The sequence below is a fragment of the Nicotiana attenuata genome, chromosome 6, assembly GCF_001879085.1.
Source record: "Nicotiana attenuata strain UT chromosome 6, NIATTr2, whole genome shotgun sequence".
NCBI lineage: Eukaryota > Viridiplantae > Streptophyta > Magnoliopsida > Solanales > Solanaceae > Nicotiana > Nicotiana attenuata.
Window position 1 is genome coordinate 8,396,954 of NC_031994.1, and position 23,080 is coordinate 8,420,033.

General features: G+C 35.6%; 4 protein-coding genes across 5 annotated transcripts; 3 read left to right on the forward strand and 1 right to left on the reverse strand.

Annotated features, from left to right (window-relative positions):
* On the forward strand, positions 511–4,421 carry LOC109226589. Of its 2 annotated transcripts, XM_019391393.1 has the most exons (6): positions 511–875; positions 1,389–1,527; positions 1,615–1,737; positions 1,826–1,916; positions 3,765–3,811; positions 4,074–4,224. In XM_019391393.1, the coding sequence occupies exons 1-6, from the start codon at positions 790–792 to the stop codon at positions 4,122–4,124; spliced, it is 537 nt and encodes a 178-aa protein (XP_019246938.1). In that variant the 5' UTR covers positions 511–789; the 3' UTR covers positions 4,125–4,224. The 2 variants fall into 2 exon arrangements, with proteins under 2 accessions (XP_019246938.1, XP_019246937.1); XM_019391392.1 differs by lacking the exon at positions 3,765–3,811 and having other exon boundaries at positions 513–875; positions 4,074–4,421.
* Positions 5,088–5,791, forward strand: LOC109226590 (oleosin 1-like). Its single transcript, XM_019391394.1, has one exon. The coding sequence runs from the start codon at positions 5,151–5,153 to the stop codon at positions 5,571–5,573; it is 423 nt and encodes a 140-aa protein (XP_019246939.1). The 5' UTR covers positions 5,088–5,150; the 3' UTR covers positions 5,574–5,791.
* On the forward strand, positions 14,448–15,030 carry LOC109228168. Its single transcript, XM_019393345.1, has 2 exons — positions 14,448–14,632; positions 14,731–15,030. Exons 1-2 carry the CDS (start codon positions 14,537–14,539, stop codon positions 14,848–14,850), a joined length of 216 nt encoding a protein of 71 aa, XP_019248890.1. The 5' UTR covers positions 14,448–14,536; the 3' UTR covers positions 14,851–15,030.
* On the reverse strand, positions 15,775–22,788 carry LOC109226591 (gamma aminobutyrate transaminase 3, chloroplastic). Its single transcript, XM_019391395.1, has 18 exons — positions 22,536–22,788; positions 20,552–20,661; positions 19,636–19,720; positions 19,487–19,559; positions 19,300–19,397; positions 19,115–19,207; positions 18,838–18,911; positions 18,695–18,733; positions 18,530–18,618; positions 18,215–18,291; positions 18,048–18,122; positions 17,606–17,737; positions 17,433–17,520; positions 17,262–17,340; positions 16,866–16,956; positions 16,692–16,770; positions 16,498–16,613; positions 15,775–16,127 (listed from the first exon to the last, which is right to left on the reverse strand). Exons 1-18 carry the CDS (start codon positions 22,587–22,589, stop codon positions 16,053–16,055), a joined length of 1,527 nt encoding a protein of 508 aa, XP_019246940.1. The 5' UTR covers positions 22,590–22,788; the 3' UTR covers positions 15,775–16,052.

Sequence of the window (23,080 nt, forward strand, 5' to 3'; positions counted from 1 at the left end):
GGGGGATTACATTTTATTTCATATTTATATTTACCGCATACATAAGTTCTAAACTAAGTTATGGGAAAATATTATTTTTATCCCCAAAATAAAATAATGCATTATTTTATGGTAAAATTATTGTTTTCTTAATTCCAAAACCTCGCGCATACAACATTATTTTTGTCGAACTTACTTGCTTGCTTAATTTTCAGATAGAAGTAAGACGAATCAAAAGCCCGTTTGGCCATGAAATTTTTTAATTTTTCGAAATTAGTGTTTGGCCATAAAATTTTCAATTCTCATTTGAAGATGAAGTTTGGAATTTTTCAAAAATTTTAAAAACTCCAAAAAGTTATTTTTCAAAATTTTTACTCAGATCAATCACAAAAATTCGAAAAAAATTCATGCCCAAACACTATACTAATTTTCAAATAAATACCATTTTGCTCTTAATCTTTTTTTCGGAAATTTTACAATTCTTATGTCCAAACGCCGAGTTAATAAACAACATTTGTTTTTAGAAGTTGATTGATTGAACCGGTAAAACCGGCTATAATTTTGTAACGATGAAAAAAAGTAAAAATAAAGATTTAACCTGCGACGAATAAAACCCTCTCCTCTTCCATCTGCTAGGAATCTTCAAGCTTTTGCTGTTCCAATCCTCTTAATCCGCCATTATATACTTGAAAATTTGGTTAATTGTTTCTGCTCTATAGGAACAGCGTATCACACTATTTTGGAAAATCGCCATTTTTGGAAACTCTGAGGACCGTCCATCATTGGAGGAGGTCAAGATCAAACGCGACTATGAGCATTTCACCTTCACTGTTTAGTTCTTCTGGTTCCCTTTTTTCCGTTCTCACACTTGTTCTAACATTCATTCATGGGAACACGTAAGCGACTCTATTGCTTATGTCATCATTATACCTAATATTCAAAATTTTGGTGCAATTTACATCACAATGTTGCTGATTTGTGGTTTATTTTTGGAAATAGATCAGCTTCTTTTAATAATAATTAGTTTTGCAATATATTATTTGATTTAACTTATGTAGGGTGACAATATATATAAAAATTTGACACAATCGGTGTAATTTAATTGGTTGAAGACATATGCCAGGTTAAAAATCCATCCTCATTCCTCACTATGAATAGTTACATATAAGTTATAATGATTTAAGTTGCAGTGTTAATAGTTTGTATACTTTTTCCAAGTTACCACTCAATGCTGATTATACAGAGTTACATGCAATTGCTATTTAAGTGACTTGATTGTGTAGATGTTTCCTATTACCATCCGTTGCATTCAACTTAAACTCGGGCTATAATTAGCTTATAAATAACGTGATTGAGTACGTATGATTTATGCCAACACTGTGTAAAAGTTAAACTTCATAATGTTATAGGATGGATGTAAAGGTTTTGCAAGTTGGACAGGAGCTAATGAAGGAAACTCTTCCATTCCAGTCCGGATCTAGACTATATGAACTGCAAGGGTTGAATTCGAATAAGTGGTATGAAGTGAAGATCTCATATCCTGCTTCTGTATGTACATTTGCATTCTTGCCTACTAGTTTTGTATACCCTATTGGTATTTAAAGCTTAAACCTTTTGCTGTTGAATGTATAACAGATACCAGCGACTTTTACTTTACAACTAAGTCAAGGAAGTTCGGGGCTAAATGGTGGTAGGAAGTTATTGAACACTGAGAAGATTATTTTTCAGGCTGACAGTATTCAATTGCTTGGTGACAAGGTTTGGTTATGTTAGCATGATATAGAGTGATTTGTTGTTCTTCTCATTTTTACGGCGGTGAAGGCACTGATAATGGAATTTGGCACAGGGTGGAACATCTGTCCTGGTAAATGTGGAGCCTGAGGGAATTGTTGCAATACCTGGGGTAAAGGAGAGGAAGTACGTAATATATAATATAGGTAAATTTCCCCCCTTAATTTAGATAGGTCAAAGTTCCATTCAACATATTTAATCATCTTCTCACATGCCACTATGATAATTGTTCACTAAAGTTGTCATCACTTATAAGCGAATTGGAAATGCTAAATTTTGAAACGTACCTTAACCTCCTTTTTTTTCCCACAAAAAAAGTGGGAAAGAAGCAAGACCACTATACCTATGACTTGTGTTTTTGAGTGCCATAGCAAAATAAAAAGGAAAGGGAAATGCAATAATTGAAGGCTACCTGTTAATAAATGAAAATCACAAAGTCAAAGGCATATTGACATAACTCTCTTTGATCTAGGAAGCGCGTTTATGTGAAATAGAAAGGATAAAGCATGCTATTGAAATTTATTTAGGCTATGAATCAGCTATATCAATATACGGGGACAACAATAGCAACTATGCCTCTATCCCAAGCAAGTTTTTGGGTCGGCTTTATTAATCTTCACTGCCCATATCGTTCCATTTAAGCCTGAGTCAATATACCAAGTTGTCATATACAACTTATATTATCTGTACCAAGTGTCAAGTGGAACCCCTAAAAGATTAAAGGAATCCCTAAAAGCTGTTGCAAAAGACTGTCAATGGGAAGAACGTAGAGCATGCAAATTCTCTTGCAATGGTCTGGTGATTTATTTATTACTCCTATTAGAAGAAGCTAGAATTTTGATAGGTGTTATACAGATTTGCATTGTTTCTTGTCACTTGAAGAAGAGAAAAAAAGGTAATTTTGTGTGAGGAATATATAATATGGGAAAAGACAAAGGAAAATGCTGTGCATGTTTAAGTCCTCAACTGGAGATGCTATTATTATCTAGTTTAGTGGAGTTTCTATGGTATAGTATGAGAGTTTATTATGACAATGAGAATATATGAGCCATGATCTACAGAACTCTGAGAACTGCTCTAGCCAGTGGCTATTGCACCATTGGCAGGCAGCAAACTCCTTTCGACAGGTGTGTTGGTCTTGGGAAGTTAAATTTTAGTAGATATTTTATTATGCTCTCTTCGGAAGGGAGGATGGCAAGATAAAGTTTAGTATGGATGTATATAGTTGGCTCAACTTAGCATCTGTAAAGAGTCCCCTAGTAATTGGATTTTGTCAGCTCCCTAGCCTTAGCTTAGCTTTCTTCTGTAGTGGAGCTGATTTTATTATTATGTACTCTCACTCTTTTGTATTATTTGCATCTTCTTAGTACCTTCAATAAATTTCCCTTCATTTAAAAGAAAATAGTATGGATGATTTTAAAGTTGATCACTTAAAATCCTATTATAACAAATTACACCTCACACATATTTCAACTTAAGATGCCTCAAAACAGTTATCTACTAGTGGAGTCATAGCAATGTAGATACTTCTAATCTGGAGGAGAACAGCAGCAATACAGTTTGATGGAGGAGAAACAATAGAAAAAGCTAAATACAGTTTGATGTTTGTTAACCACATAGTTTTGCATAGCCAAGGTGTTTTAAAGTTTAGAGCTTTAGTCTTGTTGGCAGATATCTATCTTCTGCTTGTGACCTATTTGTCCAAGATTAACAAGGGCAATAAAGAAGTCACTTACGCTTCTGGCAGGAGACAAGATTGACATTTAAAGATACAGTTAGCTATTATAAGCAGAAATAAGGTTTGTGGGTTCTTAACTAAATTCTGAAGGAAAGCTTGAAATAGAACTAAAGAAAGCAACGGGCGATCCAATAGAGTCGATGCTAAAAGATCATAGGACTCTAGTTCTCCTTGTCACTTTCCTTATGGTAGTTGCTTAATCCAAATAACTTTTATGCACAGAGTTACTTACCTCGGGTATATTGTTTACTCATAGGAATCTTTCGATGCCTAATCACCTATTCTAAGTCTTCACTATGTAAGGTAAGCAAATATATTTCTATCATGCTCACAAATCAATTCCATAATGCTTAGGTTCATGAACTTACACTATTCAATCCAAAGCAATCCTAGATATCCTCTTTCGAGTTCAACCTAAGTTTCTTAGATGGTGCCTGATTGTTGGCCCGGCAATCAGACAAAAAATAACTCTATAAAAGCATAAACAATTAACTAAAGGCAGACTCAAAGCCGGCTATCTAACTTAAGCAATGTCTTACTAATATCATGTGTTTTTCTTTGACAGTATGTGATGAGCTACTCTTTGGCATCCCTCACCAAGCATGGTATGTTGTAGTGTTGGTGGTACTATGCTTGGCACTGGCACTTGTAATCCCGTCTTTTCTTCCGCCATATCTTCTACCAAAGAATCAAGGGCTAAATGCAGCTGGTCGTGGTATTTCGAAGGACTCTTAACCATGTTCTGGTATTTGGCACCAGTAGCCAATGGGTAGTGGGTCTTGAAGCTCAAATTATTAGAAAAATTTTCTAACCTGTGTAAGCTAGTTTTGTTAATTGCAAATGATTTAGTGAGTAACCTGTGTAAGCTAGATTTGTTACTCAATGCAATCCTTCACCCCCTCTCTCTCTCTCACTTTATGTTCTATTTTTCCTTCTCTTGGCTGTAAACATGGAGGTTGTTTTGTTCTATCATTTACTTGCTTGAACAAAGTTTCTACTTGCAAAGAATAGCCCCTTGTTATTAGCTGAAAGGAGTTAACCTTGTTTCAGAATGAGGGGAGGCATCAAGATACATGTGATGTGCCTCACTCCTTTCTCATTGATGTCTTTCTTTAACTAGAACCAGGAATGTTTTTTTATTTTATATTATTTTGAAAAATAATACTACCTTATTTCCATTGGAGTTAATTTCTTCTTTATTTCCCTGGTTTGCTTCCTATTTGGCATTTCTTCCATGTCTTTTTTTATGTAGTAGAATAATAATGTGTTTGTGTTTTAGTTTTGTTTTAACTATTATTTTGGTACGGAAGAACTGGAGAGAAGCATTATAAGTTACTTTCACTTTCTCCATCTTTTCCTTCTCCTTGCCAAATGCTTGATCTTGAATGCTCATAAAACCAAAGGCTCATGCCAATCTGTCCCCCTTCCCCCCTCACACATACCACCATCCCCTGCACACTTTATCTACACCCCCTCATATCTCACACCACCCAAGAAGATGATGCCAACTGTTCTTCCATGTGTCCTATGGGTCCCACTTTATCACAAAAACACTATATAATGCAGATCTCTCCTAATCCTTTACATTCATTCACAATTCCCTTTAAAGATATCACAACAACTCCTTTTAGAAATTTTAGTCATGTCTGATCAGCAGAAAGAACTGCATAGATCAACTCCAAGTTATGAATCCTTGAGGTTCATGGCAGCAGGAACACTTGGTGCTGTTTTGTTAGGCTTGTCCAGTCTGACCTTTGCGGGGACAGTTATATTTCTGATCCTTGTCACCCCATTCCTTATCATGGCCAGCCCAATTCTTGTCCCGGCTGTGATAATTCATGCCCTGATCAGCGCCGGTTTCTTGTTCTCTGGCGGGTCTGGCACAGGGGCATTAGCTGCGATGTTCTGGATGTATAGAAACGTCGGTGGGAAAAACCTGTTTGGGGCAGACCAACTTGATTTCGCTAGGATGAGGATTGCAAGCAAAGCTTGGGTTATGAAGGAAAGAGCTAAAGAGGGTGGACAATCTGTGCAGAACAAGGCTCAAGAGACTACTCAAGCCTAATAATATGGAGTGGGAATATAAGTTATCAAGTGCAATTTGTGTTAACTTATCTTAGACTTTCTGATTATCCTAATAAAGGGGGGAAAATAAAAAAGAAAAGAGGGGAGGGATGGGAGAGTTGTCTGTCTTATTCCTACTGATCTTGGCAGTCACAAATAAGTTTGTATTTTGCTCCTTTCTGATAAATGAATCAAAATAATGACCTTTTATTCTCTAAATCTGATGAGTAAATGATGTGTTCAGTATGTTAAATCTTGGATTAGCCTTTCGAACCGGTTAAAAACTAAACAAAAAGTTGCTCGTCAGTATTTAAGAAAATTTAACATAATCATGGCAGTAATAAGTAATTAACAAAATGGCATCTAAGTAATTAATAAAAATGGCACCTAATTAATGTCATTCCTTAAGTGAACCGTAACCTTTTTTGCTTATTTGTAGGAACTAATTTATTATTTATCCGTAAATCCTCCACCATTCCAGTTGTTTTTATTTATTTGTAGGGATTTCTCTTTTAACATTCATCTTTCTTTTCTTCTATTTAGACTCTCTTATTTTCCTTCCTTTCGACACTTTACAAAAATTATACATATTCATTCAAGATTGTAGGAGTCAAGCCACTAACACACTAACTCTCCTATTTTCTTTATCTTTCTTTTAATTTTGTTTTTAGGTGAATTAAATTAATATAATATTTACGTAATATTCACAATATAGTTTACATTATATTCTTTTATACAAATATATATTGATGGAACCTGAAGAGTAATGGTGAAATATTTTGATGAAATATTTACATTATATCCACGATATAATTTCAGTTAATAATAATTTATTTTATTGAAGGAATATTAAAATTATATAAAACTTTTACAATATAATATATTATAAATATATTAAATGTATATTNAACGGAGGGCCACGATTAATTGGTCTAACATTATTTCAAAACGACGTAGTTTCTCCCCTATACTACGTCGTTTTAAGAGCTTTTGGACCGGGCAGTTGGGCTAGTTTTGGACAGGTTTCAAGTGTGCAAATTTTGGGCTTTGATTTGGGCTGGGGTGAATTTAGCCCAAATTCCTTTTTTTTGATTTTGTTTTCTTGCTTTTGTATTCTATTTATTTATTTATTTATTTTGGTATTTTAGTATTTATTTATTTTTTCTGGTTTTATAAAAATGCTAGAACAAAACAAAGACTCAATTAAGCTATTTAAACTTCCTAAAATTACTTAAAAAACTCTATTTAGAAATAAAACGCAACAATTAACAATTAAGAGCGCAACAGCCTATTTTTTGCAAGTTTTCTTTAAACTTTATTCTAAATCTAATTAATACCTAATTAATACTAAATTTGTAAAAATAAAAATCCCTAAATGCATGTGCGTATTTTCCTGTATTTTCATATTAAAATGCAACCAATTAACACCAAAATTCGCACAAAAATTCACAAAAATTGTAAAATAATAAAGAAATCAATTATTTGAAACTTTTGGAATTAATTTGCTTAGGGCAAAAATTACGTGCTCACAACCTCTAGAAGGAGGTTTGAGATGATATAAGAAAATAATGTCATTATTATGGCATGAATGGTCATTGGTCACGTACCTATAGTACGCCAAAATATTTTGGCAATGTGATTATTAAATGACAACAATAATGCAAGAAACATATCTTGCATATAATTTTGACCATGACCATAATGGTATAACTTTCTCCTTAAAAGAGATATTCACCATATGGATGTTGATGAATATGTGGTACTATAAAATTAATTGAGAGCTCTGGAAGAGCCAATTATTAATATTCTGGAGGAATAAAATTGATTATCAATAAGGCATTGTGTTGTAGTAAGTCTCAAAGAAACTTAATTGAGTTTCTAAAGTATTTGCTAAAGCGGTTGGTCATACTAAGACTATAAATAAAGGAAAGATTTAATATCTTCTATTACTACGACTTGTAACAGAGTAATATGTATGTGAAAAATTACCCGTTTTATTCTCCAGTTTATACAACACAAACAAAAGAATGCCACAATAAAGAGAAGTTTATTGATATAAAAACCCATATCATAATAAACTTGGAGTTTATTGATAATTGCACACGTCATGGTGTAAATCTGAAGTTTATCAATATTGATAATTTATTCAGTTGGCATAATTGGTTTACCCATATCAATGGGCAAAAACAAAAGAGAATTCACATGGGTAAATATTAAAGAACTAGAAAGTTCTTTACGAATTCTCTTACATTATTTGTTCTCATTAATTAATATACCAACTAAAATTGGGATTGAATCCCATGAATGCTGGAAATATCAAAGGTGAATATGCACCCATTCACCTGGCATGTATACCACATAAGATGCATCTATGAGATGGTTACATGTGCGATTATTAATAATCCGCAACATGGTATTTTGCGAGGTAACTTGCTCAACAATTTAATTTCGAGCATAATTTCCAGATTTTCTATTCAAGAAGTTCATCTTGATAAGTTCGTTTACATCACAGTTGGTTTACCAAAATAATTTATTAAGTGCCTCTACTTAATAGCTAAACAATTGCTTATGAGAACAAAGTTATCTATATCAGTTTGATATACGTTATATACCAAAGTATATTATTTTCTCCCCTCACAAGTGGTTCAGGGTCAGGAACCAAATAATTTCATCTTATTATTGTTGATGTGCGGTGTATATTTGGTTAAAACCATAACACACAAAGGTGGATTCTCAAAGTTGAGGTAACAAGTTAATTTTTATAACGTGAGGGGGAGACATGATAAACAGTTGAGAAAACATTACGTGGAATGAATTATCATTTGTACATCTAGATCCTCGAATAAGATAATATGAACTTGAAGTTCATAAAAGGATAATTCATTTGCAATATATTGCAAAGCATGTCAGACGCATTTGCTGGCCCAAAGAATGTAACTATATTCTCATTGAAAATGCTCCTATTAAGTCCTAGAAGGACAAAGTCTATGGTATGCTTGAAGCGCATAGACAAATCGGTTTCAAATAAAAATTCTTGATAAAGAAGATGAGCAAATGATCAAAATGATCATAATAAAGGAGGCAAGTGATCTAGAAGATCACCTGACATAACACTTCATAAAATCTCATGAGAGATTCAGGTACCTGAATATATGAATGAAGAGATCTCTATGTTATGTCTATATGAAAAAAATAATGGAACCGATATAAAATGTTTGTTGGCGACATCTATCATAGCGCTAAGTATAGATGAAGACCTCAAGTATGTCAAATACAGACACAAAAATATTGGCCAAATAGAAGAGACACAATTCAAATAGAATTGGTTTCATATGAAAGACATGTAGTTTTGAACGTGTAGTTCAAATACTTGAAAGTGTAAAGTCAATGATATGTGCAATCAGTTTTCGATATCTTATTTGTCTAGCATGACATGAAAACTTAATAATCATCTAATTAAAGTCTATTATATGGCTTATATGACTTAACTTATATGACAATCCATGAAGGATTTAAGTTGCTTGAAGCATATACAATTCTTGATCTTGAAGTACCACTTTCTCAGTGCAATTTGTGCACAAATGTATGTTGTTATAACTATAGGCATGATAATATGATAGCAAGAGTTTTCACCTCTATGTGAAGATATTGAACTGACGATTCCAACAAGATCATATGAAGACAATACATCTATTAGGGATGATGATTTCAAGGTGAAACAAATTCGTTGAAGTTAATATGGCTGATATTGTTTATCAAATATCTACCAACGATATTTTGAAGATAGTGCACAAGATTGGAATGTGAAGGCTCAAGGATGTGAATTGATGCTCTCGTTAGGGGGAGTTAATACGCGTTGTACTCTTTTTTCCTTACAAGGTTTTGTCCCACTGGGTTTTCCTTGCAAGGTTTTTAACGAAGCAACCAAAAGGCGTATCGATAGATATGTGTACTCTTTTTCCTTTACTAGAATTTTTTTCCCACTGGGTTTTATTTTAGTTAAGGTTTTAACGAGACACATTATCTGTTGAATAGACATTCAAGGGGGAGTGTTATAAATAGAATTCTATTTTAGGTGAGTGTCTATATTTTAGAGAGATTCTAGGGTTTGTTACTTGGTGGCTAAGTCATTTTTTCCCTATAAATAGAGGGGTTCTATTCCATTGTAATTGATCCAATATCAATAAGAATTCTCTCTTTCTACTTTTCTCTGCAATACTCTTGTTCTTCATTTATTGTTTATAACACTTTCATTATGTTTTATTATTTGTTTTGGGTAGGTCTAAAAGATTAAAATTCCGTAAGTGGTGGAAAACCAGAAAAAGAGTCATAAAACTAATTTGTCAAATAAAAAATGGATTAAGAACTTGAAGTTTAATCTGTTGTATTTGGAAAAAGGAGTTTTGTCTTTTTTCTTATTTTTTTTATAGGAAAAATGAACGGGTAAGATGTAAGAAAGGAAAAAGAAATAGAAGAAAAAGGAAAATGTAATTGAAAAGGGAGGGAAAAATTAGAGAAAATATTTGTAGAATTTGATTTCGCTTTTTTTGTGGATATATTTGATTTTACCTTCTTTTTTTTTAATTTTTTTCATTCGGTGTTGTTATTATCTTTATATTGGGGAGGTCTAGAAGACTAGAAACACTTAAGTGATGGAAAATTAGAAAGAGGTTTTAAAACTAATTTGTTAGATAAAAGATGGATTAAATTTTAATTTATTGGGTTCGAAAACTTATGAATCTTTAACATATTCGAATATTAGTATAGGGATTGTTTTGTATGTCGAATAAAGTTTTTAACAACCACGCGAAGCGCGGGCAAATTTACTAGTGAACTAAAAAATTTAACCATGTTTTGTCTGAAGTTTTAGCAAATGAACTAAAAAACTTAAGCATGTTTAGTTTGAAGTTTTAGCAAATGAACTAACACTTAAGTATGTTTAGACTAAAGTTTCGGACAAAACTCATGACAAAACTGTAGACTGCAGGATATCCCATGCTAATGTATACAGAACATAGGCTTGCTTTGAGCACTCTAATTTCTTCAAAGTAACAGCGCCGGAGGCACGACCCGGCCAAGCATACTAGTCGTGGACCAAGCCATCGCATGGAGAGGCGAGGACGACCTGGGACACAACTGCAACTTTTGGTTCACCCCGCACGTCGAACGTGAGGGGCGAAAGGCAACCGATTGTGCTTGATAATGCCTTGGCATTAGCGACGTTTCTTTTTTATCCTTCGATGTCGGCTCTTCCTATCATTGTGAAGCAGAATTCACCAAGTGTTGGATTGTTCACCCACCAATAGGGAACGTGAGCTAGGGGGATCCCTCCAATAGCTTCCTTACGGGTTTACTCGCCCGTTGACTCGCACACATGTCAAACTCCTTGGTTCGTGTTTCAAGACGGGTCGAATGGGGAGCCCAAAGGCCAGTGTCCGGAGCGCGCAGATACAGAAGCACGCAGCAAACCGCCCACGTTACCGCGATCCGAACATTTCACCGGATCATTCAATCGGTAGGAGCGATGGGTGACAGAGAATTAGGGTTCGATTCCGGGGAGGGAGCCTGAGAAACGGCTACCACATCCAAGGAAGGCAGCAGGCGCGTAAATTACCCAATCCTGACACGGGGAGGTGTCGATTGCCATCGGTTGTTGCGGGCAACATCGGGAGGCGACATTGCTAGTGGCGGCTGATGGATTTTGGCAACGAAACGGCGAAGCATCGTGCAAGTAGCGCCACAAGGTGCACAACCAATGGCAATCGACATGTACTGAGCTTAGCCCCATGCGCATGGCACCTTAAGGCGCTACTTGCACGACGCTCCGCCATTCGTTGCCAAAAGCCATCAGCCGCCATGAGCGACGTCAAAGAGTGCTTGAAATTGTCGGGAGGGAAGCGGATAAGGGCCGGCGATGCGCCCCGGTCGGATGTGGAATGGTGCTGAGCTGGTCCGCCAATCGACTCGGGACCATCAGCTGCCATAAGTGATGCCAGACACAAGCCACAACAACCTATGGCAATCGGCAATCGGCAATCTACTGAGAAGTTTTGGCTTTGCGACCATACTCCCCCCGGAACCCAAAAACTTTGATTTCTCATAAGGTGCCGGCGGAGTCCTAAAAGCAACATCCGCCGCCGATTGCCATCGGTTGTTGGCTGTTGTGTCTTGCATCGCTCGTGGCAGCTGATGGCTTTTGGCAAAAGAACGACGGAGCGTCGTGCAAGTAGCGCGGAAAGGTGCCATGCACACGGGGCGAAGCTCAGTACATTGCTGATTGCCATCGGTTGTTGGGCGCAACGCCCTCGACCTATTCTCAAACTTTAAATAGGTAGGACTGTGTGACTGCTTTGTTGAGCCGCGCCACGAAATCAAGAGCTCTAAGTGGGCCATTTTTGGTAAGCAGAACTGGCGATACGGGATGAACCAGAAGCCGGGTTACGGTGCCAAACTGCGCGCTAACCTAGATCCCACAAAGGGCACTATGTTTGGACTGGTCAGTTTTCCCGTGTTGAGTCAATTAAGCCGCAGACTCCACTCCTGGTGGTGTCCTTCCGTCAATTCCTGCGCTACTTGCACGACGCTCCGCCGTTCGTTGCCAAAAGCCATCAGCTGCCACGAGCGATGCCAGGCACAACCCACAACAACCGATGGCAATCGGCAATGACTAATTAGATGACGAGGCATTTGGCTACCTTAAGAGAGTCATAGTTACTCCCGCCGTTTACCCACGCTTGGTTGAATTTCTTCACTTTGACATTCAGAACACTGGGAAGAAATCACATTGCGTAAACAACCGCAGGGACCACCATTAATCATGAGGCACCTCCATTGTCACAACCACCATAAGTGATTCTGATTTCAAACCACTGCCGCCAGCATACATTAGCATGAAGTTTTAGCTTCAATGTGAAACAACTTCATGCTACATTAGCATGAAGTTTTAGCTTCAACATGAAACAACGTCATGCAAGTGTGGTTCTGAAGATGAATCTGGATAAGTTTCTAATTTTTTGATAAAGCTACTGAGAGGCGAGGAGGAGATCTTTTTTCACGAATGAGGTTACAGATCACGCGATTAATGCGTGATGCAGGTTTTATATCTTTTGTCAGGGGTGTAATTGTCATATTAATACGGATTTTTTGTCAGTTGGCTACCAAATCCCCTCCAAAAAATGACTCGTGATATTTATGAAGTTGAATAATTTTGGGATATTATCACTTTTAGCCCGCGCCAGAAACTATTTACATCTGGTAGCCGAAAAAGTGTATAATTTTTGTATATAACATACAAAATGTATATATATACAAAAAATATATAAATTTTATATATTTTTTTGGCTGTTATTTTTACCGCGGCTGTACAGTGTCATTTTTCCAATAATTTGTGCTACAAAAATAGTTTAATGATTTGGTGCAATAAAGTAAAAGTTGAGTATACATTTGTGGAAATTACGTAGTTACACAGTTTACTTTGAATTGTGTCCAAATTGACCTATTCAAGAATTTATTTCCAGCCTAGTTCATCCAAGTTTGTTCTTAGTCGAATGAATTAAAGTTTCTAAAGTTGGGATTCGTTCAAAGGGATTAGCAAGTGATATTCTTATATGGTCACTAACAACAAAAGGTTTTTTCACTACTAAAACTTGCTACAACCTAATTGACCCCTTTCAAATAACCAACTGATTATAAATGGATTTGGGATCTAAGTTGTCCTAATAAGATAAAATTCTTCTTATGGCAATGTCTACACAATAGGATACCATGCAAAAAATACCTAGCTAATATGGGTATTAACATAGACTCTATATGCCTTATTTGCAAAAGAAATGAAGAAGAATCCATCACCCATATTTTCTTTAGTGGCAAAACTTTTATAAACCAAAAAGCAACCACTGGCTTCTTCAATTAAAAGATTTTGACTGCCTACTAAAACGACACAAGTATATTAATTGGGAGTCTTTCTTTCCATTTGCCATCTGGTATATCTGGTTAAATAGGAATAGCAATAACCAAAATAACACTGATACTCCTATTAACATAGACCTAATAAATCAAAAGGCAACCGAATTCAAACTTCTTACTGAAAAAAGCCACAACCCTCTAAAGAAGAACCCCATCCCCGAAAGGATGGTTCAAGTTAAATATAGATGCAAGCTTTAAGAACAACAACCAAAAAAGTGGTATGGGAGGTGTATTCAGAAATACAAAAGGAAGTTGGGTGGTAGGTTTTGCAAAATCTATTCATGCACACTAGAAGCAGAAATCAAGGCACTCCTAAAGGGGCTTCGGATAGCGCAAGAATGGGGAATGTTCCCACTTGAAATAGAAACAGACTCCACTGAGGTAATTCATTCTATACAACAAGGCAACAGATTATATGATGATATTGTTAATGATTTCAGATTGTTAATGCACCAGGAGAAGGAAGTGGTCCTCCGGCACGTCTTCCGGCAAGGGAATGTACACATAAATTGGCAAAGGAGGCTATTGCTCAAACAAAGGGGAAGAAACATTTTGTGCAACCTCCATCATATGTTGAATCTTTTGTAAGGGATGAACAAAAAGAACAATATATTTTTGTTTAAGTACCTGACTTATGATGCTTGTAATGTATTAGCAAGACTAGATAATCAATGTGTCCTAAGTGACATAAGGTATGAATATGATGTACTAAACATCATATAATTTTTTAATATAAATATTTCCTATTTGCTCAAAAAAAAATTAAAGTTATATGAACTAAATTTGACCGGCTTCAAGTGACCGTGGGGATAGAGGACTAGACTCTCTAGGATAACACAAGAGGATTTTGGTCCACTACATGTCCTTATCTAACATTATCTACAAGTACAAATATCTTATCTTATATCATCAAAAATAGAAACAGCAAGAGAAACAAGAAATCAAAATATCCAATCTAAGCTCAAGAGTAAAAATAAAAAAATAAAATAAAGCACAAGAATGGATGCTATTCAACAAGTAGGATTTCCAGTTCTAGGAATTATAGCAGCAGCAGCTGTTACATTTTATGTAGTCAGCTTTTCAGAGATTAGAGAGGTATACATTTTTTACAAATTTTCTTCCTTATTGAACTCTATAACTTACTGAAAATACTTTGTGTTTATTAATTTTTCAACTATTTTGGGGAAGTGTAGAAATCTTTTAGAGATTTTGAAGATGCTGAAGAATCTGAAAGTGGAGGATTCAAATATGTTAGCTCTAGAGAAAGGAGAGCTAGAAGAAAAGCTGATAAACAAAAACCCAATAAATCTTGATTCTATGTACTCCATTCATATATTATCTAATTTCTAGCTATTGCATTGCCTCCCATACACTTAAATTTTTATGTTCCTTTAACCAATTTGTAAGGTTTGTATGAATATCTTGTTTGGTTTGGTATTTGTTTTAGTCACTGGAATTACCCTGCTGGATGTGAATTTTGGCTAATTAATCTCTCTAGCTATAGTAAATCATTTGAATTTTCCTGTAATGCATGTAACCAAGTGCAGTCCGGTGCACTAGCTCCCGCTATATGCGGAGTCCGGGGAAGGGCCGAACCACAAAGGTCTATTATACGTAACTTTACCCTGCATTTCTGCAAGAGACTGTTATGGTTCAAAGTCGTGACCTACTAGTCATATGACAACAACTTTACCAGTTACACTAAGGCTCCACTTCATACTGCATGAAACAAAGATTGCACGTAAAAAACCAAAATCTTGATTGCCATAATGATAATCAATCTAGTTTAAGTGTACGAGTTGCAAACTGCGCCAAGTTTAGTATGGATTTTATGTATTTTCTATTGGGTGTGTGAACAAAGCCCCATGTTGGTAGCTAAAAATATTGGCAACCTACATATATATATATATATAAGGTGTATGAATCTATTAATAGTATGAGGCCTTTTAGGGAAATCCGTACGGGCTTGGCCCAGAGCGAAAAATATCACACCATATTAAGAGTATCTTTGAACCGTTTTAGTCCAACAACCGGTATCAGAGCCCAGGTTTAGCAGGACGAGCATGACGATGACAAAGTGATGGTGTGGGGCTTGGCCCAAAGTGGACAATATCATTGGACCATTTTAGCTTAACATTTTCCTGGTAGACAAGCCATCTTTATTAGAATTTGGAGCAGAAAGTTGCAGAATACACTACTACTAGCAAAATAGCTACAGAAAGTCAGATGAGTGCAACTTGAAAATGTGAACTATCTGGCTTTATTTGACAAAGCGTAGACAGTTAAAAGCACAGAGATAAAGAAAATTTTGATGTAGATTGAAGATCAGACTAAAACAAGTCTAACTATGATAAATCCTCTAAATAGATACACAAGATTTCCCAGCTATTCTAAGATACGAGCCTACTTAATTGATTTATTTACATTAGACATCTAATTAGAGTGGCTAATAGACTTTGATTTCAATTGGACTTGAATTTTCCCCCCTCTTTTTCAACTTCTTTTCCATCAGCTTTTACTTGTTCTGGGACTTGAGTTCTTCAACTCTCTTTTCAGTATCCTTAAGTGCTTTCCCATATTTGACTATCAACTGCAAAAACAAGAATGATTTTAATCGGTTTTTAGATATCAAGAAACTGCTTAAAATCTTCAAAAAATTGAGAAAAAATCCGAAGAAACGAACATTCAAATACAAATGTGATGCCAAGTTCAGGGGCTTATGCACCCTATCTCAAGTGGCGTCATGTGACACCGCTTCACCAAAATATTTCGTAAATATGTATGTATAAATAATAAGAAAAATGAAAATATTGGGTATATAATACACATAAAAAATGACACCGCTTGTCGTTGTAGTGATTTATTTATTTGTTCACTTCTACAAATGTTGACACCGCTTACTCGCCAAGTAGTTGGAATATTTCAAACAACTAAAGAGTTAACCGTTTTTAGGAACATACCTCATCAATTTCTTCTAAACTCAAAATATATGGAGGAGACATCATTATGTTATCACCAGCAACACGTACCAACATCCCGTGCTTCTCACACTGTGCTCCAAAATATGCACCAATACCTGAGGAAAGAAAGAACAATTTGTTAAACTGAGCCTAGAGAGTCTCAGATTAAGACGAATTAAAGAGCGAACGCATACCCCATTCAGGAGGAAAAGGATCATTAGGAGATTTGTTATCTGTAAACTCTGTACCATGTAGCAAGCCAGTTCCCCTTATCTGAAAAACAAAACAAAACAAATTTAAGAACGTATAAAATAAACCGGATGTAATTAAGGCGTTTTAGCTGGCTTCTACCGTGATAATTACTATACCTCCCCGATTATGGGACTATCAGAAAATGCTTTCAAACCTTCTTGGAACTTTGGTGATATTCTGTTTACTTGCTCAATAATATTTCTTTCCCTGAAAATAATTCAGACTCTTTTCAGTACTTACGCAGTAGGTAAGCACAACATGCAAGATAGAAAACTATTGTTTTTGACATCATTAAGCAGTGGGCAGCCGGGTGCACTAAGCTCCCGCATGCGCGGGGCCGTGGAAGGGCCGGACTACAAAGTTCTATTGTACACAGTCTTACCCCGCATTTCTACAAGAGGCTGTTTCTACGACTCGAAACATCATTAACCAGTGATTGTTAAAAGTAAATTAGAGGGGAAAAAATTAAAACATATTTTCAGTCCATACTAGAAGGAGAAAAGATTGCATACTTGTAGATCTTTAGTGTTTCCAAGGCAACCGCACACGAGACAGGGTGTCCGGAGTAAGTAAATCCATGTGAAAAAGTACCTAGTTATAGAGAGAAAAATGAGAGTGTTATGAATTATTAGGTTACCAAGAAGAGAGGATATTATATTCTATCGAATGGACAATATGCTCACCGAGTTTGTTGCTTTGAGATACTATGACATCAGAAACTTCAGGGCTTACAAGGACTGCACCGATTGGCATATATCCAGAAGAAAGTGCCTGAAAGAAGAGTTAAAGAAAGACAAACTGAGAATCCAGATATAAGTTGTAATTTGCATAGATTGGATATAGTTAAAAAATCTACCTTTGCTACAGAGACAAGATCAGGTTTAATGTTGTACTTTTCACAGCCAAACATTGTCCCGAGCCTTCCAAATCCACATATGACCTCATCCGCAATGAAAAGAATGTCATACTTCTTGACTACAGCTTGGATCTGAAAATCAGTAGGATGAAGTATTGTTTCAGCTAGTTATATATAAACATAATACCTAGAAAGACAATGCTTAAAACAATTAACTATCAAAATATACAAACAAAACAGGAATGGTAGTTGAAAGGTGTGTAATAGCAGTAAGTTATTGCAAAGACTATTATCTTGAGGAACCCCACGAATTCCTAATGAAATATAAAAGAAAAGGAGTTGGGGGCCGGTGTTGCCTCATTCTAAAGCATCACGTAAGGAAAAACACTCGTTGTTCTTTTATTCGGCAATGTAGCAGCTATCTTGTGAAGGAAAAACTGACCTTATCGAAATAGGTTGCCGGAGGAGGTATGACACCTCCTGCCCCCATAACTGGTTCGGCAATGAAAGCAGCTATCTATAGGTGAAACGAGTAAATTAATCAGCATCCATTCACCGTATATGACGCAAAGAAAACACGATAAGTGATAGAAGTAGATAGAAAGTTACTGTTTCAGGCCCTTCTTTGAGTATAAGATTTTCCAAATTATTGGCCAACCTTGTCGAAAACTCCTCTTCCGTCTCACCTGACATGCAACATTTTAGTAAATAGGTAGTTATTTAGACGACAAGAGGGGTTGCTCCGATGGTCAGCACCCTCAACCTACAACCTCAGGGTTGTGGGTTCGCGTCAGCAAAGGAGCAATAGCTCCACCAAAGGGGGATCAAAGGGAAATCAAAAGGGGAGGGGAATTTTAAAAAAAAAGGTAGTTATTTAGACCGTATATGATCAGTTTACGATAAGAGATAAGGATAAATAATTACCTGGCAAATGATAGCGCCAATAATGAGGGCAGTCAGTGTGCAGAACAAATGGAGCCGGCAAATCAAATTTCTGATGTAATGCAGGAAGACTGCAAAAGAACAATATTAACAAAAAGAATACTTGAAAGAAGTAAATTAATTACCCAAAATGGAAAAGCATATTACCCAGAGAGACTGGCGGAAATGAGAGTAGATCCGTGGTATCTGTTTGAAGGTTACAAGAATGAAGATTATGTAAGCCAAAGGAAATACAACAGAACACAAACACACACACACAAAAGAAAGCAGGAGTTGAGAAATCAGATTACGATTTTGTTCGAGCAATGAATTTCTTTTTGTCTGGCCTTCCAAGAGCATTGTTGTAATACCATACCAGCTTCACCTACAGAATGAAAGGGCCAAAAGTTACTTAACATCCTGGCAATGTACATATGCAAACACCAAAAATGAACTAGAATTATATTATCCTATCAAATTCCGCAACAAGATATGGATACTCTTTCTACTGTTGAGCAAGAATTCTGAAAGGAAATATGAGCAGCAGCTAGAGAATCTAATTAAATGTTTGAAGGCAATAAACAAAACCTGAGTGTCATTAGCTTCTGATCCGCTATTTGTGAAAAAAGCTTTCGCCATTTTATTTGTAGTAAACAAATCCAGGAGCTCCTTTGCAAGATCCTGTATGTTTGAAAATAAAATCAGCTTGTGATCGAAGTAAAATGAGATTTCTCGTCTTTCTGGATAAGGCCACTACTGAGAATTTGACATACCAAAGAAGGTTTTGTGGTACGATTCCAAAACGAATGGTAAAAGGGCAACTCGATGAGTTGTTTAGTTGCAGCAGCAACAAGACGAGGCTCATTTCCCCCTACAATAATGTGTAACAAGACGTCAACGAGTTTAATATTTGGAGGAAAAAGTGGTACACAAAAATAGTGCACTAAGGATTGTAAGTACCTAAAGCTGTGCACCACAAACCAGCTAGAGCATCAAGATACTTCTTCCCATTTATGTCATAGACATAAGAACCCTATGACAAATCGCACAAACGTTAAGCACATCTTAAGTTTCTAAAGTAGACGACCAAAGAAAGACACAAATCTAACCTCGGACTTTTGTATAACTAAAGGATCCACATCAGTAGTCTGCCACCCTGCAGTGAAGGGTGCCAACATATCATGTCCTTTATATCTGAAAATGTGAACACATTTTGATTACTCACAAATTTGTATACTTGTTTGAGAGACCGTTCAGACAATATACTGAGAACAGATTTCCTCTTCTATAATCAACTACTCCCTCTATTCCAATTTATGCGGCATACATTCCATTTTTTAGTCTGTTCCAAAAAGAATGTGACCTTCATATATTCAGAAACAATATAACTTTAAAAATTCTCATGTCACACAAATGTCTAAGGTTTGTTTTAGACCACAAGTTTCAAAAGTCTTTATTTCTTTCTTTAAACCTAAGTTGCTCGGACACGGGTGCGGGTGTCCGACACGGGTGCGTATCTAGAGGTCGGATCCTTCGAGATGTAAATTCTAAGATCCGGGGATACAGATCCTAGTATGGATACGGGTGCGGGGATCCGGCTAAAAATAATTCAAAAATAATATAAAAATATCTCTAAATTATGAGAAGTTTAGTGGAATACTAATGTATAACTAGTAAAGTGTGGATTTCTTTTTTATTCTCAAGTTAGATAAGTAAAGGATTGATTTCCCAGATAAGATATGCTATTTTCTTCAAATTTATCCTAGTTTTGGTCCTAATTTCAGGAATCATATTGTATATCGTCTCGAATTTTTCCGTCCGTCGTGATTAAAGTACCCAAAATTGTTTGACCAAATCCTGTACGGATCCCGTACCCAAACACATACTAGTGTCGTGTCGACACGGGTGCGGCACCTAAATTGCCATGTCGGAGCAACTTAGCTTTAAACTACATGCCCAATGAAACAGTGCTACAAAAATAGGATAGATAGAGAACAAGCATTAGGAAAAGAAAACAAGATTTACCCTCTAATGTCAGTTGATGAAATACTACTCCATCTGACCTGTTTAGGATCGCAAATGATTTGTTTCGCCAAATTACTAACAACAGGAATATGCTTTACATGGGAACCGACCTGTAAAACACAATAATTTAACAACCACAACAAAATGGAAGATTGCAGAATATGATAATATTCTGATTAAAGCTACATAAATGCTGCTACATGCATATTAGTTTCATTAGCTGTTTGAATCATGCAACTAAACAAGACATCACGTGGTAGCAAAAAATGAGCATAAATCACAATTCACACAACTTAAATGAGCATGTCAAGTCACGGGTCCGAGCCATTGAAGCAGCCAATAATGCTTGCATTAGGGTAGGTTGTCTACATCACACCCCTTGGGTGCAGCCCTTCCCGGAACCCTGCGTGTACGCGAGATGTCTTGTGTACCGGGCTGCCCTTTTTTCCATCTCAAGTCACTATGTTTCCCATGTTCTCAAGGTCATTCAGCAGACCCCGCGCATATCGAGAGCTTACCAAAAAATAAATCAAAATTCTCACAATTTAATATATTTACATACCAAAAGGAGAGATTGTTCAAGAACTATGATGAAGGCCTTAAAACAAATAGTTTAACATGCCAAACAGTAAATTATAGCTGTGTAATTTTCTCAGGAAAATTATGAGACACAGATGTAAACTAATTAAGATAATTGTCCAAAGTGAAGTGCATGACAAAACCGTCCAGATTAAATGCACAATTTGGATTTCTAGTTTGTTGACTTGTCACGCACCTCTCTTTGATATTAGACCATTGAAACAGGCAAAAAGTTTTGAATTTCAGGCAGATATATTTGTCCATATATATTTGTCCCAGTATTTATGAATTTCAGTCAATTTTGCCCCTATATTATTCAGAATTGTTAAATTTTAGGTCTATTCAATCTTTGCTGTTAACAACTCTGTCTCATATTTTTCCTTTCCCTTGAAGGAGCTTCAGTGTAAAAATGGATAGACTCTACATGTTCAAATTCTTCGAGTAAAACACTTAAATTTACTTTCAACTTTTGATTATGATTTAAATTATTCTCAAATTGGAACCCCATTAGGGGTCAAGGGAAAAAACGAGACTTTTCCTAACGATAGATAATATTAGAAGGCTAATTTCACCATTTTCTCTTTAAGGAAGAAAACTCGGAGTCACAAGTACACAAAGGGAGCAAAACAACTTAAGAGGAGAGAAATCACAACTACGAAATAGAATCGGGAAAGTCATATAGGGACGTTAAATGTAAATTCTAAAGTTCCTTCCCGCAAAAAAACGAGTGAGTGAGTTTTTAGACTAGTCCCACTAAGACGGCGAGTGGCTGGTTTCGCCTCTGTAATTACTTAACAAAGTCGGATTTAGAATTTAAATTTAAAGGCTTCCTTTTATTGATTCATAACTTATATATATATATATATATATATATATATATATATATATATATATTTCGTGTAAAAATTACTAGATTCATTAAACGGTTAAACTGTAACTTGTTTGAACTGCTTGGAAGTACCCCCACCAAATATGACTTTTAACCCTGGGAAAAACAACTAAACTAAGCTTCAAAAATACTCAGAATATTATCTTAAAATGTGAAGAATGTTAAAAAAATCAAAAAGAAGTTGGTAATTCCAAAGTACAAAGAAAAAAGAAAAAAAAAAAAAGCAAACTACACAAGAAAACACATTCAAAAAATCAGAAGCACATAGCAACAGATACTATATGTTTTGAAGTACAAGCACCTACCAAAATAAAAGAAAGAAGCAAAATAATCAAGAATGAAAATATCTGAGCTTAAATGCAGCAAATATTGGTATAATCAAGAACCCATTTCCCATAACAAATAAAAAAAGGGAGGGAAAAAAAACAAGAACTTCATTTCACATAAAAAAAAATGAAGAAAAAAAAGAAGCAAGAACCCCATTTTCTATAACAAATGAAAGGTCATAAAACAAACCTGGTTTGTGGCTGCTATGATCCCAGATCCAATTAGACTAGTAATCTTTGCCATTAATTCCCTTTAAATAAATTTCCTTAGGAATTGTAATTTTAATTATATATACCAAAAACCTCCCTTTGTTCTATGTTCTCCCTTTCTTTAAGCTATAAGATTTATGTTAAAACAAAAGCATGTAGAAAGTTGAAGAGAACAAAGAACAAAGAAAGGTAAAAACAATTGACAAGTGACAACCAATGACTCAGCTGTTTCGTTAAAATATGGTAATAATGACATTTATATAAAGACAAAAATTTTGTAATGTCACAATTCCCTATTCATCGGACACTCAACCAATAATTTTAATTTTTTTAAGGCTGTAATATTTTTGGGAAGGAAAAAGACCACAAGTTTACTGTTCATTGAATTTGGTCACTAATCATGGTTAAATTCTTATATTACACAATGGCCATTGGCCTAGAGCACAGTTAATTTTTTGTAAAAATTGCAGGAATCCTATGTTTTACCAATGATACTATTTTACCAATGAATGTACTTCAAAATCC

Excerpts from the sequence above, each read along its gene's own strand:
- LOC109226591 (XM_019391395.1), bottom strand. The coding sequence starts at position 22,589 with ATGGCAAAGATTACTAGTCTAATTGGATCTGGGATCATAGCAGCCACA. Across the intron at positions 19,721-20,551 it reads TCATCAACTGACATTAGAGG|ATATAAAGGACATGATATGT; the intron begins GTAAATCTTGTT and ends TCACATTTTCAG. Across the intron at positions 16,957-17,261 it reads GAAACACTAAAGATCTACAA|GGAAAGAAATATTATTGAGC; the intron begins GTATGCAATCTT and ends AATTATTTTCAG.
- LOC109226589 (XM_019391392.1), top strand. The coding sequence starts at position 790 with ATGAGCATTTCACCTTCACTGTTTAGTTCTTCTGGTTCCCTTTTTTCC. Across the intron at positions 876-1,388 it reads ACATTCATTCATGGGAACAC|GATGGATGTAAAGGTTTTGC; the intron begins GTAAGCGACTCT and ends ATAATGTTATAG. Across the intron at positions 1,528-1,614 it reads AGATCTCATATCCTGCTTCT|ATACCAGCGACTTTTACTTT; the intron begins GTATGTACATTT and ends AATGTATAACAG.
- LOC109226590 (XM_019391394.1), top strand. The coding sequence starts at position 5,151 with ATGTCTGATCAGCAGAAAGAACTGCATAGATCAACTCCAAGTTATGAA.
- LOC109228168 (XM_019393345.1), top strand. The coding sequence starts at position 14,537 with ATGGATGCTATTCAACAAGTAGGATTTCCAGTTCTAGGAATTATAGCA. Across the intron at positions 14,633-14,730 it reads GCTTTTCAGAGATTAGAGAG|AAATCTTTTAGAGATTTTGA; the intron begins GTATACATTTTT and ends GGGGAAGTGTAG.